This window comes from Hyaena hyaena, unplaced genomic scaffold, assembly GCF_003009895.1.
Source record: "Hyaena hyaena isolate Hyena2069 unplaced genomic scaffold, ASM300989v1 scaffold_41, whole genome shotgun sequence".
Classification (NCBI taxonomy): Eukaryota; Metazoa; Chordata; class Mammalia; order Carnivora; family Hyaenidae; genus Hyaena; species Hyaena hyaena.
The window spans coordinates 931,588-948,019 of NW_024080673.1; the positions used below are offsets into that span (position 1 = coordinate 931,588).

The 16,432-nt window shown below is 39.3% G+C and overlaps 1 protein-coding gene across 9 annotated transcripts in view; it reads right to left on the minus strand.

The window, feature by feature from the left end:
* Positions 1-296: 296 nt before the first annotated feature.
* The window catches only part of R3HDM1 (R3H domain containing 1), a 205,841-nt gene continuing 189,705 nt past the window's right edge, over positions 297-16,432 (minus strand). For all 9 annotated transcript variants that reach the window (XM_039229938.1, XM_039229936.1, XM_039229931.1 and 6 more), the window contains 5 exons: positions 14,913-15,085; positions 6,689-6,833; positions 2,870-2,952; positions 2,360-2,444; positions 297-1,649 (listed from right to left, as the gene is read on the minus strand). In XM_039229938.1, coding sequence (XP_039085869.1) covers positions 1,288-1,649; positions 2,360-2,444; positions 2,870-2,952; positions 6,689-6,833; positions 14,913-15,085 — 848 coding nt within the window. In that variant the 3' untranslated portion in view covers positions 297-1,287. The remainder of the gene's footprint in view (positions 1,650-2,359; positions 2,445-2,869; positions 2,953-6,688; positions 6,834-14,912; positions 15,086-16,432) is intronic.

Below are 16,432 nucleotides of genomic sequence, written 5' to 3' on the forward strand. Positions count from 1 at the left end.
ACAAATTCTTTATCTATGCAAACATAATGTTTGAGTCTTAGCTTTAGATATATTCATACTAAAGACGGTCTTTCATTGACTGGTGTTAACTTTATGAGAGAACAAGATGACAGGAGTCACACCCACAGGCACCTCTCCCACAGAGAAAGCAATGCTTTGTAGGACTTCTGCAAAATGAACAGGTAACTGTCTACCATCTTCTGTCAATCTAAAACTGAAGTCTTCAAGACGGGTCAAGTCTTCAATACTGACACTCATTTAAAAAGGTCTTTTTAATTTACAAATGACAAAATGGGTCTGTATTTGTAAACATTTATTCTCTTGAACTGAAAAAGGCTTGCATCAGCAAACATTGTACAGCCTTGCAAATTACACAGAAATTGAAAAAAAGGTTCCTTGTTCATAAGTGCAATGAATCTTTGATGTCCAGTGATCCGCTGCAAACAATGAAAACAAATTTTAAACCACTTAAGAAGTTTCCAGCACTCATCAAATGCATTTCCTTAGGTGACAAGAAATCCACAAGGAGGGGAATGCAAATAAGTGGCATTTAGTTATCAGAGGGACACTTAAAAAAAAAAAGTGGAAGTATTTTCCTGCCTAAAATGATTCCTATTCCCCTTTGAACCTAAGTGGTTTGATTCAGAAGTGTTAAGAACATAATTTGCTTTACACTTAATGTTCATACTACCTAAATGAATAAGGAAAGGACCCTATGACGGAGTTCTGTATTTTCTGGAAATTGTTTCTGTGCTTAGAGATACAGGGGAAGAGTAATATTCGATTTGTGGGCTGTCCTTAGTCACCCTCCAGCCCCCCAAAAAGACAATATATGGTTTTGACTTGGTTATTCCATTCCTGCATTCTTTTTCCCTCAAATTCTCTGTTGGGTCACATTGTGCTGGCTGCAAAAAAGAAATACAGGTTGCAACTTGTTGTAATCGTTTTGAAGAATAATTTGCTGTACAATAGAGCTCTGGATCTGACACAAGAATTCAGAAATATAAAACAAAATAACTATAAAAGTTAGGAGGCATTTGAACAGCATTTCCTCAGAAAAAGCTGCTAACTCTGTATCATTCCGATGTGGATTCCTACAGTCACTTGGAGTGAAATGTGTAATTTCCCCCCTTTGCTGGATCACTGGCCTGTCCTTCAAAAGCTATAACGCCATGACCACACATCCTAGGAGTCTCTGTCATGTTAACAGAAGCTCCAAAAACCAAGCCAATTAAAGATGGGTGAGGACAGGGGAATCATAAAGGCGAAGGGTCCAAGGTGGCTCTGTTACTGAGAACTTGCCCTTTCCAGAATGTGAAAGTCATAGTGCTTCTTGCTCGTTCTCAGCTTAAACTTGTTAACCGAGTTAATTTGTTTCTTCAATGCATTCTGTGCTGCTGAAATGGAGGGGAATGTGGCTAAGACGGTATAAGTGGAGGCCAAGTCACTGGGTTTAGAGCGTTCAGGATTGACAGTGTTGTCCCCACTGCCACAGCAGAGGGGGTGACGACGCAGCTGGGGCTGGGATTGAGGGTCTCGGAGCCACCGGATCTTGGCACCAATTTTAAAGAGTTCCCCAAAAAGCTTCTCGGCTTCCGTGCGAGTTATTCCATCTGGTAGCTCAGTGATTTCCAAGACCTTCCCAACAACTAGAATGGAGAATGTGTAGAATTAATAATCCCTGTTACCAAAATGGTGGGCAGAGAGTACTGAAGACCCAAATATGACATAAGAAATGAACAGGACTTTGAAAAACAATTCAAACCCACAAAACTGTAATGCTTGCCATTTAAAAAACCATTCCTACCCACCCCTTAGGTAAGGGGTGTAGAACTAATGGTACTAAACTACCCATCTTGGTCTTCACTGAAAGCTATGCATAGAAAACACAGCATTGTAGAGTGGCTTCTCTAAGTTAGGTGTGTTATCCTGAGTAGTCTCCTGACCTCCGTGTCCCCACTGTGAAATAAAAATAACAGCACTTGTGTAACGACTCAAGGCTGTCGAGTACATACTGAAAGCACTCTGCCACAGAAAGGCAGTTATTTGTTCATCAGACTATCTCTGCATGAGTGTTTAAGACTACTTCCTTTCTCCAAAAACACACAGGCAAAGGGTGTCATGCTATCTGTTCCTTTCACATATAACTTTTCCCTTTGGTCCCTTCATCCCTCCTAAATCCACCTGTAGCTCACTGCACTCTGAAATCTGAAATGAGACACTTACAAGAATATACTTAAGAGCCCTACATTACAGGTGGCATAATTTCCTATAATATTCAGGGCTTTAGGAAGAGGAAACCCCATTTTTGTCTAAAGACTGCTATAAAATCACATCTAATTGCCACTCGGAGACACACCTGGCTCTCCTGCACCAAGATCAGTGGATGCAGCTTTTTTAGCTTGTTTCCTTCCTCGGTTTCCATGCCTGTTGCCAGACTGACCCTGAAAACCCACAAACAGATGAGAAATAAGGTTAATAGTGCTGAAAAAAAAATAGGTCTGTAATGTTTAAACACTTAACCCCTAAACATACCCAGTCTGGGTTCTGTACTTCTGTCTCTCACTATGACTAGTCACTTGCTGTCTTTCGTAAGCAAGGGTGCCCTAACACCCCAGCCACCAAGCCCTCTGGTTTGGGACAGCACTAGTGCACTGACCGCTCAGCCAAACAGCACACCACCTGCTCCCTTGTCTGCTCTCTGTGTGGCCAGACCCAGGCTCAATGGGGGCCACATCGATAAGTCGGCCAGCTGTCGTACAGAGGACTCCTTGCGCAATGCCAGCAGGTGGGCCCAGGACCCCATGCTCCATGCAACAGAGCTATGACGTTCTGCCAACAAAGGCTAGCTGCCAGACAGCTGACATACCTGCTGGGTTGGAATGTGTCCGTGCAAAACAGCAGGAGGGTTGTACTGCAGAGGCTGGCCAAGCAATGGATATCTGGCATCTCCTGAAAGTCAATTAAAAAACCATTTTTACATTGTTCTCTGCTCAGTTATAAAAGTACTTCCCAAAGTAGACAGGGGACAGGAAGGAGGGAAGCTTCATTTACCTAAACCTATTTACCTTAACATTCCAGAATAACTGTAATACCCATTCCACCCACTTGAGATGCTAAAATCCACGTTTTCTATGATGATTAAAAATTAATATAATTTACATTTGAGGGGAAGGGAAAACATTAAGCCATCTTGCCAAAATCACTATTTTTTTTTTTATTTTAAAGATTTTTTATTTTTAAAGTAATCTCTGCATTCAATGCGGGGCTGGAACACACAACTCTGGTATTAAGAGTCACATGCTCTACTGACTGAGCCAGCCAGGCACCCCTCCCCATGTCACTATTAATTACAATAAATATATGCATATATACATTTATATATGCTCATCACAAACTTTTTTTAAAGTTCATGTTTTTTTTTAAATAATCTCTACACCCATCATAACCTCATGACCCTGAGATCAAGAGTTGCACGCTCCTTTGACTGAGCCAGCCAGGGGCCCACCACAAACATTTTTACAATGTTAACCAATGGGTATATTTACATTTTAGGTCTTGGGTCTGCTCTCGAACAGTCTTTAAAGCGTTTAATAAGTGCTGATTGCAAAGACCTTGTCCTGGAGAATATTGTTTTCATTTGTTAATATTCTCATTTTATTTCAACCATAAGTTCCCCAATTCAGCACATTCTGAGTTTGGAGGGGGTTATGCACAGGTGCCAGTAAAGCACTTCAGGGACTCATACATCCCTTGAAAGCTTCATAATAGAGAAAAGCAAGGTGTGGCCTTCTCCCTACTCCAGTTCTTTTCTGACCAACAGTGTGAAGGAGCCAGGGCAGCATCCTGGCAGGATGTGCTCGTGACAGACTTGCTCCTTCCCCAGCACTATTCGAAGGGCAGATATGCCATGAAGGCTTAGTGCTGAGATCAGAGATGCAGTGCAAAGCATGAAGATGTATAAAGAACAGTTCCAAGAAAGTCAGGGTTAAGTTTAGGCCTATGGAGCAGTATTCTTTTCAAATATGGAGATGAGCTGTAGACAGCAATAATCAAAGACACCTGATAGGCCATGCTGTAAGCTCCTCTTGGGGCATTCCTCCTAGACCATGCACCCCAGTATTACTCTGTTGCCACACACTATTTCAATTTACTGTTCAGAAAAAAATTTTTTTTAAATGTTTACTTATTTTTGAGATAAGAGAGAAAGAAAAAGAGATCACACAGGAGGGGCAGAGAGAGATGGAGATATAGAATCCGAAGCAGGCTCCAGGCTCTGGGCTTTCAGCACAGACCCAGATGTGGGGCTTGAATTCATGAATCAAGAGATCATGACCTGAGTTGAAGTGGGATGCTTGATCAACTGGGTCACCCAGGCGCCCCTTCAATTTACTTTTTATGCTTTATTTTTCTAGATTATTAAAGTATGTAGCTTTGTAGAAAATTTGGAAACACAATTACAAACGAGAAAATAAAAACCACTCTGGAAATTCCATCACTTCTAACATTTTTGGTGTGTATCTTTTCAGCCTTTGTTCTATGTATGTGTGCTCACACATACGTATGTATGTATTTTATAAATCTTTTAAAAATTGAGACATAAATTATGTAAAACAAAATGCACTGTCTTTAGTGTCAGGTTTGATGAATTCCAACAATTGTAAAAGTCCACGTAATCAAAACCCAAAAAGACAACAAACATTTCCATCCCCTGAAAAGTGCCCTCGAGCTCTTTACCGTATCCCATCCACATGATTATCTCATTTCTAACATCACAGCTTAGTTGGCCTATAACTGGATTTAATTTAATTGGAATCGTATAGTATGTCTTTGTGTTTGGCTTGTTTTTTGCTTAATATAATGACTCTGAAACTCATCCATGTTGCTGCAGGTCAGGTTGCCTTGTTCATTCAAATCGTTGAATAGTATTCCACTGTAAGGATCCATTACAATCTATATATCCAGTCTCTTGTTGGTGGACATTTGGGTCATGTCCAGTTTGGTTGATTATAATAAAATAAGGTTGTTATATAAGTTGCTGTACAAGTCTACACAGGTATGCTTTCATTTCTCTTGAGTAAATACCTAGGAGTGGAACTACTGCATTGCACGGTAAGTGATTAACTTTGTAGGAAACTCAAATCTTTTTTCCAAAATTTTACCCCTCCACACTGATGTGCGAGAATTCTAGTTGCTCTGTAACTTCACCTATATTCAGTGGTGTTAATCTTTTTGATTATAGCCACTCTAGTGGGGTCAAAGTGATATTTCATTCAGATTTTAATATTCCTTTTCCATAATGAATAATGGATGATGCTGAGCACCTTTTCAAAGGCCTACTGGACGTCTCCAGTAAGCCCCTGCCTCTCCTACATACTCCCACAAAATAAATATTTAAAAAAATTGAGGAACAGTCAACACACTGAAACATTAGTTTCAGGTGTACAACACAGTGACTGGACAAGTTGGATGTTATGCTATGCTCACCACCAGTGTCCCTACCATCTGTCACCATAAAATGCCATTATACCACTGACTATATTCCCTATATTGTACTCCCCATCCCTGGGACTTATTCAGTCCATAACTTGAAGTCTGTATCTACCACTCCTCTTCAGGTAACGTGTTTTTTAAAATCACTCACTGTACTGTATTTCTTCTTTTAATGATTCTTTGAAACATGTTTTTTGGATGACTGCTTAGTATGCCCTGTATAGACACACGCTAATCCAACCTGTATTGATAGACATTCAGATTGTTTTGCATTTTTCTGCTACAGACCAAACTCTTCTGTGGATAAGTCATTGTGTGAGTTATCCTTAGGATAAATTCCTGAAAACAAAATTAATGTTTTCCATATTATTTTATAATCATCCATTTGCTGTCTGTTCCTCCAACTAAACTGAGGGTCGGTGAGGAGGGGGACCTCATCTTACTCATCTCTGTCAGGGGCACAATAAGGCCTCAAAAACTGTTGAGTACATTTTGTTTTTTTTTTTTTAAACTTTTTTTTTTTTTTTAAATATTTTTTATTTATTTCTAGGAGAGAGAGAGAGAAAGCGTGAGCAGGGGAGGGTCAGAGAGAGAGGGAGTCACAGACAGAAAAAGGCTCCAGGCTCTGAGCTGGCAGTCAGCACAGAGCCCGACGCGGGGCTCGAACCCACGAACCGCGAGATCATGACCTAAGCGAAAGTCGGATGCTTAACCGACTAAGCCACCCAGGCGCCCCGAGTACATTTTGATATATACTACTGTCATACAGGTGTTAGAAATAAAGAACAAATTTATAGCATTGCATATACTACTATAGAGAAATGGAGTCCAAGGATCATAAGTTAAGGTCATTTTGACTCCATCACATAATGAATTATTGAATGGAAGTAATTACTAAGCTAGGAATTATTAACTAGTGATGAAACATTAAGGTTACAAGACCATATGGTCTCCGGGTGGAGACCAAAAGGCAGTCCTGTGGAGAACTGAAAGCAGGACCACAGGATATCACAAAGTGACTGGGAAGGGAGGTCTTGTATTTTTAATTATATAAAAAAGTAAATTCCAGAAAAGTTAACATACAATGTTGTATTAGTTTCAGGTGTATAATAGAGTGATCCGACAATTCCACACGTCACCCGGGGCAAGGATGTCCTCCAAATCTGAGGCTGTGACTTAGTTTTTGTGCACTTACCCTGCCCTGGAACAAAAGGTCTAGAAAACTGAGGTATGATGGAAAGGGGTGGTCCGGAAGCACGGACAGTCTTCAGGGTGGTCAGCTGCGCTGGTGCTGGCGACTGAGCTGGTGAAATAATGGGACTACTGAGTTGAGGGCTGTGCTGTAATCACATCAAAAAAAAAAAAAAAAACCGATCAGCATTTTAGTCATATTTTTGCAAATTAAGTTTTGATCAAAATGTTTTCTGATTACAAATATGAACTTGTTATTAAAAAACTTAAAACATAAACTTTTAAAAAAATTATTTTTTATAATTTTCAACTCCTAAAGGCAAATACCAGTAACAGATGTTTCTACACCCATACGTATGCATCCATATGTCTATGTTTTATAAAAACGGAAACAGACTACACATCCTATTTCTGAATCTTGCTTTTGTACCTGGACAATCATACTGAAGATACTTTTCCATGAGAAGAAGAACACACACTTATCTCATTCTTTTTTTCATGTCAACTGCTTTAACATTTTCTTTGTGAACAATTCATCCCTAAAGAACAGTTACCAAAAATAACACAAAGAATTCTCGGATTTCCTATATTTTTATATAAATCTCTCTGCATATTTTTAAAATCTTTATCTCTCTCTATATATTGTTAGTCTTTTCCAAACTGTTTGAGAATGAGTTGTTCACAATACTCCATCCCAAAATAACCTTAGTGTATTTTTCCTAAAAACAGGGACATATTCTTACATAAATAGCCACAGTAGAATCATCAAATCTATATAAAAGTGATCCTACTCTGTAATATATGTAGTAGTGTTTTAAAAACTTGTAATAAAGAGGTTTCTAAGAAAAGTTCTTGGAAAAAAAAAAGGAATTATCAAAATCAGGCAATTAACAAGACAGTAATATTATGTAATCTATAGTTTATTCAAATTTCACCAATTGTACTAATATACTTTATAGCAAAAAAAAAAAAAAAAAGAATAAAGAAAAAAGAAAACATTTTCTCTTCTAGTCCAGAATCAAATGTTACATTTAGCTGTCACATCTCTTTCATCTTTTTAAATTAGGAACAGAACCTCAGTCTTTCTTCTCTTTCATGACTTTGACATTTTTGAAGATCAGTTTCTGAAGGTCATTTTGAAGATCAGTTATTTTGTAGAATGTCCCTCAATTTGGCTTTGCGCTGCTTCCTCATCCTCAAATTTACAATATATATTTGGGGAAGGAGTGCTAGGGAAGTGATGCTGTGTCCTTCTCAATGCATCACGTAAGAGGGAGCCTGAGGTCCATGTGTTAACACAGTATGGGTGATGTTTACTTCCATCACTTGGTTAAGGTGGTGTCTGCCAGGTCTCTTCATTGTTAAATTACTATTTTTTCCTTTCTAGTTATAGTATTAGGGAGACACTGTATTATCTGTAAACAGAATTTTACTACTTCCTCTCCCAGTTTGGATGCCTTTTGTATCTTTTTCTCACCTAACTGCTCCAGGTAGAACTCCCAGTACAATGTTGGTTGGAGAAGATACAGTATTAGCTGAAATTTACCTTTTAAAATCTACTGTGATTGAACTTTGGCCTAACATATATATTGGTCTATCCAAGAATATGTCCCACATGCACAAGAACAATGTGTATAATATTCACATGTGAACCGATGTGCAGGTGGAGTTCTCTTTATATGTCTGTTGGATCTAGCTACTTTGTTCTGTTTAAGTTCTCCATTTCCTTACTTAACTCTTCCCTGGTTGTTGTATCCATTATTGAGAGTGGGATATTAAAGTTTCCAGCAATTATTAGATGGTCTGCTATCAGGTAATTAATTATCAGATTATACAATCAGGTTTATAATTATTGTATCTTCTTGCTGTATTGAACTTTTGTGTCTAGAAAATTTTTTGGGTCTAGTCTTATTTTACCTAATATTAACAACTACCCCTACTCTCTTTTGGTTGCTATTTTCATGGACTATCTTTTTGCAATCTGTCACTTTCAATTCATTTGTGTCTTTGGATCTAAAGGGAGTCTCTTAGATCTCTTAGTTAGATCAGGTGTTTTTATCCATTCTGCCAGTCTCTGTCTTTATAGTTAAAATAACTACTGATAAAGAGAGATTTGCCTTTGTCATTTTGCTGTTTTCTTACAGCTTCCTCCCACCCTCATTTCCTGCATTTTCTGTTTACTCAGCTTTTTGTAGTAAATGTTTAAATTTCTTTCGCATTTCCTTTTGTATGTATTCCCTAGCTTTTCCCCTTGTGTTTACCTTGGGCATTACATCTAACATCTTAAAGTTATAACATTCTACTTTGAATTTATATTGGCCTAACTTCAATTATATGCAAAAATGCTGCTTCTTTGTATCTTTGTTCCCACCTCTTTTGGTTGCTGATGACATAAAAGTACATCTTTATATACTGTGTGCCCCCAAACATAAACTAGTAATTTTTTAAAAGTTATTTAAAAAGTTTATTTATTTTGGGGGGGGGGAGAGATGGAGTGGGGCAGGGGCAGAGAGAGGGAGACACAGAATCTGAAGCAGGCTCCAGGCTCTGAGCTGTCAGCACAGAGCCCGATGCGGGACTCGAACTCATGGACTGTAAGATCATGACCTGAGCTGAAGTCATATGCTCACCTGGCTGAGCCACCCAGGTGCCCCATTAGTAACTCTTTTAAGTGCATTAGTTTCTTAAATTATTTAGAAAAAAAAATTTGGAGTTACAAATCAAAGCTAGAACACTACCTTTTAGATAATGTTTATAAAAGAATACTTAAGTGCATTCGTCTCTCTAATCACATAGAAAGCAAAAAGTAGAGATATGGATCACTGGCACAATGCTACTAGCTTTTATATTTGCTTATGTATTTACGTTGAGAACTTTCTTTATATAGTTTTGTCTTACTGTCTAGTATTCTTTCTACTTCACTCTGCAGTACTCTTGAGAATTTCTTGCAGGGCCCACCTCCAGTTTTGTTTACCTGGGAATTTTAATTTCTACCTCACTTTTATTTTGTTTTTGTAATGTATTTATTTATTTTGAGAAAGAGCTGAGAGAGCAAGCATGAGTGGGGGGAAGGGCAGAGAGACAGAGGGAGAGAATCCCAAGCGGGCTACATGCTGTCAGCACAGAGTCTAATGTGGGGCTCAGTGTCACTAACTGTGAGATCATGACCTGAGTGGAAATTGAGTTGGATGCATAAGTGACTGAGCTACCCAGACACCTCTACCTCACTTTTGAAAGGCAGTTTTTACCAGATACAGGATTTGTAGTTAACTTATTTTTTTCCCTCTTAGCACTTTGAATATATCAGCCTGCTGTCTCTGGCCTCCCGTTTCTTCTTCTTTTTTTTTTTTTTGAAAGGAGAATCACCAAGGATTCTTTTTTTTTTTTAATTTTAATTTTTATTTATTTCTAGGAGAGAGAGAGAGAGAGAGAGAGAGAGAGAGACGGCGTGAGCAGGGGAGGGTCAGAGAGAGAGGGAGATACAGACTCTGAAATAGGCTCCAGGCTCTGAGCTGGCAGTCCGCACAGAGCCCAACGCGGGGCTTGAACCCACGAACCACGAGATCATGACCTAAGTGAAAGTCGGACGCTTAACCGACTAAGCCACCCAGGCGCCCCTCTGGCCTCCCGTTTCTGATGAGAAATCTGTTGATAACCTTTTTGAGGATTCCTTATATGTGACGAGTTGTTTCTTTCCTGCTGCTCTGAATACTGTCTTTATCCTTTGCAATCAAATGCTCTACCCGTGAGCCATACCCCCTTAATACAGTCTTTATCCTTTGAAAGACTGATTATACTGTGTCTCAGAGTAGGTATCTTGCAGTTTTTTTTTTTTTAAATATTTTTATTTATTTCTAGGAGAGAGAGAAAGAGAGACAGCGTGAGGAGGGGAGGGTCAGAGAGAGAGGGAGTCACAGACTGAAACAGGCTCCAGGCTCTGAGCTGGCGGTCAGCACAGAGCCTGATGCGGGGCTTGAACCCACGAACCGCGAGATCATGACCTAAGCGAAAGTCGGATCCTTAACCGACTAAGCCACCCAGGCGCCCCGGTATCTTGCAGTTCTTAACTACAATTCATCACAATGCTTGATGTTTATATTCATGTATGCCAACTTTCATCAAACTTGGTAGGTTTTCAACCATTATTTATTCAAATATTCTCTTCCTTCTGTGACAACCACAGTGAGCGTGTTGGTCAACTTGATGGTGTCTCACAGGTCTCTTAGGCTTTGTTCACTTTTCTTCATTCTGTTTTGTCTGTTCCTCAGGCTTGATAATTTCCACTGTCCTATCTTCAAATTCTTGGATTTTTTTCTTCTGCCTGTTCACATCTGCCAGTGAATTCCTCCAGGGAACTTTTCATTTTAGTTATTATATTTTGAGCTCTAGAATGTCTGGCCTCTTCTAGGTTTTCCATCTCTTTATTGATATTTCCATTTTCTTGTCTTTTGCCACATCTTCCTGTAGTTCTTGATAGCCTGAAGACAGCTGTTTTAAGGCTTTTTTTCCAGGAGATCTGTCATCGGGTCTTTTTCAAAGACTATGTTGATTTTCTTCCTCTGAATGAGCCACATTGCCCTGTTTCTCGGCTTGCCTTGTGACTCTTTGTTGAAAACTGGACATTTGAATCTAATAATGTGGTAACTGGAATCAGATTCTCCGCCCCTCCCGGGGTTTGTTATATTCTGTTGTTGTTACGGTTTTTGTTTACTGACTGTTGCGAGCTGTCTCTGTGTCAAAGATAAGCCTGAGTTATAGCTTCAAGGACTTCTCAGGCTTTGGCCTGTGCCTTTTCCTGGGCATGTGCCCTATATATTCAGTTGCTTTTGAATGTCCTAGTCCTTACTGTTTGGCACCCAAAAGGGATTCAAAGAGAAAAATGAAGGGAGGAAAAACAGGGTACCAGCCCTTTAAGTCCCCCAGAAGTGTTGGGGATGGGGGATGGAGGGAGAGATTCACAGCAATGGGGGGAGTTGCAATGATGGTTACTGCCTCTTTGTCTGCACCTCTGTGATCGGAAGCAGAAACCCATGATCAGAACATACATGCCTTGTATGTGGAGGACAGGGTCCTTTTTGCCTATCCTGGCTCCTGTGAGCTGCTCCAGTAAAAACATGCACAACAGCCTGTTTGGGGTTGGGGGTTAGGATGGGTAGCTGCTACTGTGCTGAAAGCTGAAACTGACTGAAATTAAGTTCAACTTATCACTCAAGCTTTTCCCTAGCAGTTGTAAGCCTTCAAAAGATTCTAGATCAACAAAACTATTATATCAGATTCTGCCAGTGTAATCATTTCTAGGTGGAGACATGGACTCCTGGTGCTTCTACTGTGCCAGTGTCCTAGAACCCTCTCTCCTCCAGTGATGATTCTCACTTGTTGGTTTCCCGGTGGTGATCCTGTAATTCCATCATTACTTCTATATTTACTAGTTCACATTTCACTGTAAAAAAAAGTCACTTTTCCTCCCATTTATTCATTTATATCAGTATAACTCATGGATTTGTTCAACATTAAAAAAATTTTCAATTTGAGTACAGCTGATAGTTTGAGGTGTACAACACTGTGATGCAACTTCTCTATAGGTTATGCTATTCTCACCACAAGTATAGCTACCATGCTACCATATGATGCTATTACAATGTAACTGACTATATTCCTTACGCTGTGCCTTTCATCCCGTGACTTGTTCATTCCATAGCTGGAAGCCTGTATCTCTCACTCTCCTTCATCTGTTTTGCCCATTTCCCTTCCCTCTGGCAACCATCAGTTGTTCTTTGTATTTACAGGTCTGATTCTGCTTTTTGTTTATTCATTTGTTTTGTTTTTTTGATTCCACATATGAGCCAAATCATATGGTATTTGTCTTTCTCTGTCTGACTTATTTCACCTAGCATACATAATACCCTCTAGGTCCATCCATGTTGTTGGAAATGCTAAGATTTCAACCTTTTTTAATGGGTAATATTCCATTGTTTATATATACCACATTTTCCTTATCCACTTAAATATTTTGAATTAGTGTCTTCATTTTCCTTGGATAAATACCCAGTACAATTATTGGATCACATGGTATTTCTTTTTTTAATATTTTGAGGAAAGTCCATACTGTTTTCCACAGTGGCTGCACTGTATGCATTGCACCAACAGTGCATGCACATGGATTCCTTTTCTTCACATTCTCACCAACATTTGAGAGTGATTTTAGCCATTCTGACAGGTGTAAGAGGATATCTCACTGTGGTTTTAATTTGCATTTCCTTGACGAGTGATGTTGAGCATCTTTTGATCTGTCTGTTGGCTATCTGTATGTCTTCTTTGGAAAAATGCCATATAAAGTCTTCCACCCAATTTTTGTTTATTTTTTAATTTTTTTTCCATAGTTTATTGCCAAGTTCGTTTCCATAGAATACCCAGTGCTCATCCCAACAAGTGCCTCCCTTCATGCTCATCACCCCACTTATCTTCTCCCCCACCCCCATCAGCCCTCAGTTTAATTGGGTTATTTTTGTCACTAAATTATACTTCAAAGAGTTCTATGAGTTTGTAGTTCCACTGAGAATGAACAGTAGAGTTTATAACTGGTTATCTCTGCCCACACTGAATATTATGAGTCTTTCTAAATTTTCCTGAATACATAAATAAAAATATTTTTGTATTTTCATTTGATTAATGGCCACTGGGCATTTACAGTTTGTGAGCTAGCCTACAAATGACCTTTGCCTGTCTTATTCTGCTATGATTTAATCATGTACCTTGAAATATTTCACTTCATCTTAAAATTTTTTTTAATGTTTACTTAGAGACAGAGAGAGAGAGAGAATACACATGGGGAGCAGCAGACAGAGAGGGAGATAGAATCCCACAGACTGAGAGAGAGAGACACGCGAGAGAGGGTGTGTGCACATGGGGGAGGAGCAGAGAGAGAGAGAGAGAGAGAGAGAGAGAATCTGTCCTGTCAGCATAGATACCAACCAGGGGCTCCATCTCAGAAACAGTAAGATCATGATCTGAGCAGAAATCAAGAGCCAGATGCTTAACCTGCTGAGCCACCCAGATGGCCCTAATCTATCCATTTTAAATTCCCCCATAAACCTTTTCATAATGTTCTTGACATGTGCTGATGATTTGCTTTATGATGCATTATTTCAGTGAGATTTCAAAATGGTGAGTTTTAAATTCTACTATTGCTTTTACATTTATTAACTGAATTTCTTCTATAATAAAGAGTGTTCTGCATCAATCTTCTGGTTACACTAATAGTTCAAATGGACAAGGTAGGAAAATGAATTATTTTTCTTTACCAAATTTTAGATCTAGTATATCTTATGATTTTTTAAACTAAAACATTTTACAAACACAAAGGTTGAAAAATAATATTTCCATATTGAAAGTAACAGTGGGGATATAGAGAATGTTCAAATTTCTTTACTAACCTGAGAAGATTTCAAATTCAAAGTCAAGCCTTGTAAGGTCAATCTTTTGGGACTAAATTGCTGAAAGATTTTTATTTTCTTCATGTTTTGTAAATGTTTACTTATTTTTGAAAGAGCACAAATAGGGGAGGGGCAGAGACAGAGGAGGACAGAGGATCCAAAGCAGGCTCTTTGCTGACAGTAGAGAGCCCTAATGGGGGGTTCAGACTCAGGAACCATGAGATCATGACCTGAGTTAAAGTCTGATATTCAACTGATTGAGCCACCCAGGTGCCCCTGAGTTGTTGTTTTTTGTTTTTTTGTTTTTAAAGTTTGAGGGGCGCCTGGGTGGCTCAGTCGGTTAAGCGACCGACTTTGGCTCATGTCATGATCTCAGTCAGTGGGTTTGAGCCCCACATCGGGCTCTGTGCTGACAGCTCAGAGCCTGGAGCCTGCTTCAGATTCTGTATCTCCCTCTCTCTGTGACCCTCCCCTTCTCAAGCTGTCTCTATCTCTCAGAAATAAATACAAATGTAAAATAAATAAAACATTAACAAAAAGTTTATTTGAGAGAGTCTGTGTGCACACAGGCAAGTGAGCAGAGAATGGGTAGAGAGAGAGAATCCAAGGAGTGCAGAGCCCGACGTGAGGCTTGAATCCATAAACCTTGAGACCATGACCTGAGCCGAGACCATGGCCTGAGCCGAGACCATGACCTGAGCCGAAACCAAGAGTCAGATACTTAAACGACTGAGTCACTAGATGCCCCAAACACCGGAAGTTTTAAAATTACAATAAACAAAAGAAGCATCTTACCTGAACAATATTGTCTACATTGCTAAATTCCACACACTTCTGCCCTCTCTGGTGATCACAGTAATATTTGTTTTGTTTCCACTGTGGGGGTGAGTGGGCCCGAGACTGCGGATTGTTTGGTACATTGAGCTGCATCATCACCATTCCTCCACCAGGGGGCGGAGGTGGCACAGCTGGAAATCAGAGTTGGGACACTGCAGTAAGTATATTGTGCCAACTAGCTGGTAGCTTTAAACACTAAGAAAATGGCAATCATTTTACATCTCTGAGAAAAGCTTTATTATCATATATACAAGTCATATTTAAGCCCCAGAACTTCATGCCATAAACGTGTGTGTTTAAAAAGACATTAAAATGGGACTCTGTAGGCCTAAACATCTCAGTTTTCTAAAATAACAAGCCCACAGTTACTCAGGAAAGTCCAAATACCTACTACAGGACCTAAGAGAGGGTAGCATAATTGAGACATTATGTATAAAAGTAAATGATTGCTAAAATGGATTAATTTTAAAACTGGCATTATTTTAAATACACAGAGGAAAAAAAAGTTTGGCATGTGGGAATCAGAAAGCCCAATTTTCATACTCTGAAATGTCCTGACTCTGGGGAAATTAGTTAACTCTTTTACAGTATGTTCTTACCTGAAAAAGGCAGCTAGGAAGACCTCCTTGGCTAACTTTAAAAAGCTGTGGCCACATGTATGTATAAACACTGTTAATTATATAGTAGTAAGTAGACTATTGTATACCTCCTTGTCTGACTTACTCCTCTTGTGTACCAGTCTGCAGCAGTGGTAGTATTAGGCAAACACCCCTTCAGTATAAGGTAAGGCAGGATTCTTATGTTCCTAGGGCCACAGCTTGCATTATAGTAACCAAAATGGTCGTTTCCAGTTCCCTGGAAAGTGAGCCAACCTGACTGGCTAGGCAAACCAGAGAGGGCTGACGCTTAGGCATACCCCGAAGATCTCCTCAACCACAGCAGCGCATCTCGGGGATGCACACCATTATTTATCTGATAATCATTTATGGTTTCTCTGTTTCTCAGAGATTACGTCTGTCAAAAAATCATTATAATAAAAGATGGTGTCATGACAAAGGATTGTTTAAGACACTATAGAAGCAGAGAAAAGAAGTAACAAATTTTGTTTTGAGTACTAGGGAAGACTTTATAGAAGAGGTGATTTTTGACTCAAACTTTAAGGATAAGCAAGATTTTTGGCAAAAAGATGGAAGAGCGGCATTCCAAGCAGAGGGAGGAACTGATAGAAAAATATCCTTGGCATGAAAAAGCATGGTACATTTTGGAAGCACAGTTTTGTGTGACCTGAACATGTAAATATAAATAGGAAGCTTATTTGCTAGGGAGTTTAGATGGAGAATCCATCCATGTACATTTCTGATTCAGGGGAATGACATAAAAAGAGACTTTTTGTTTCAGGAAAATATTTCTTGAACAGTGTGTGTGCACATGTGCATGTGTGCATGTTTATGTTTTGGGGAGGAGATAAGTTGGCTGTG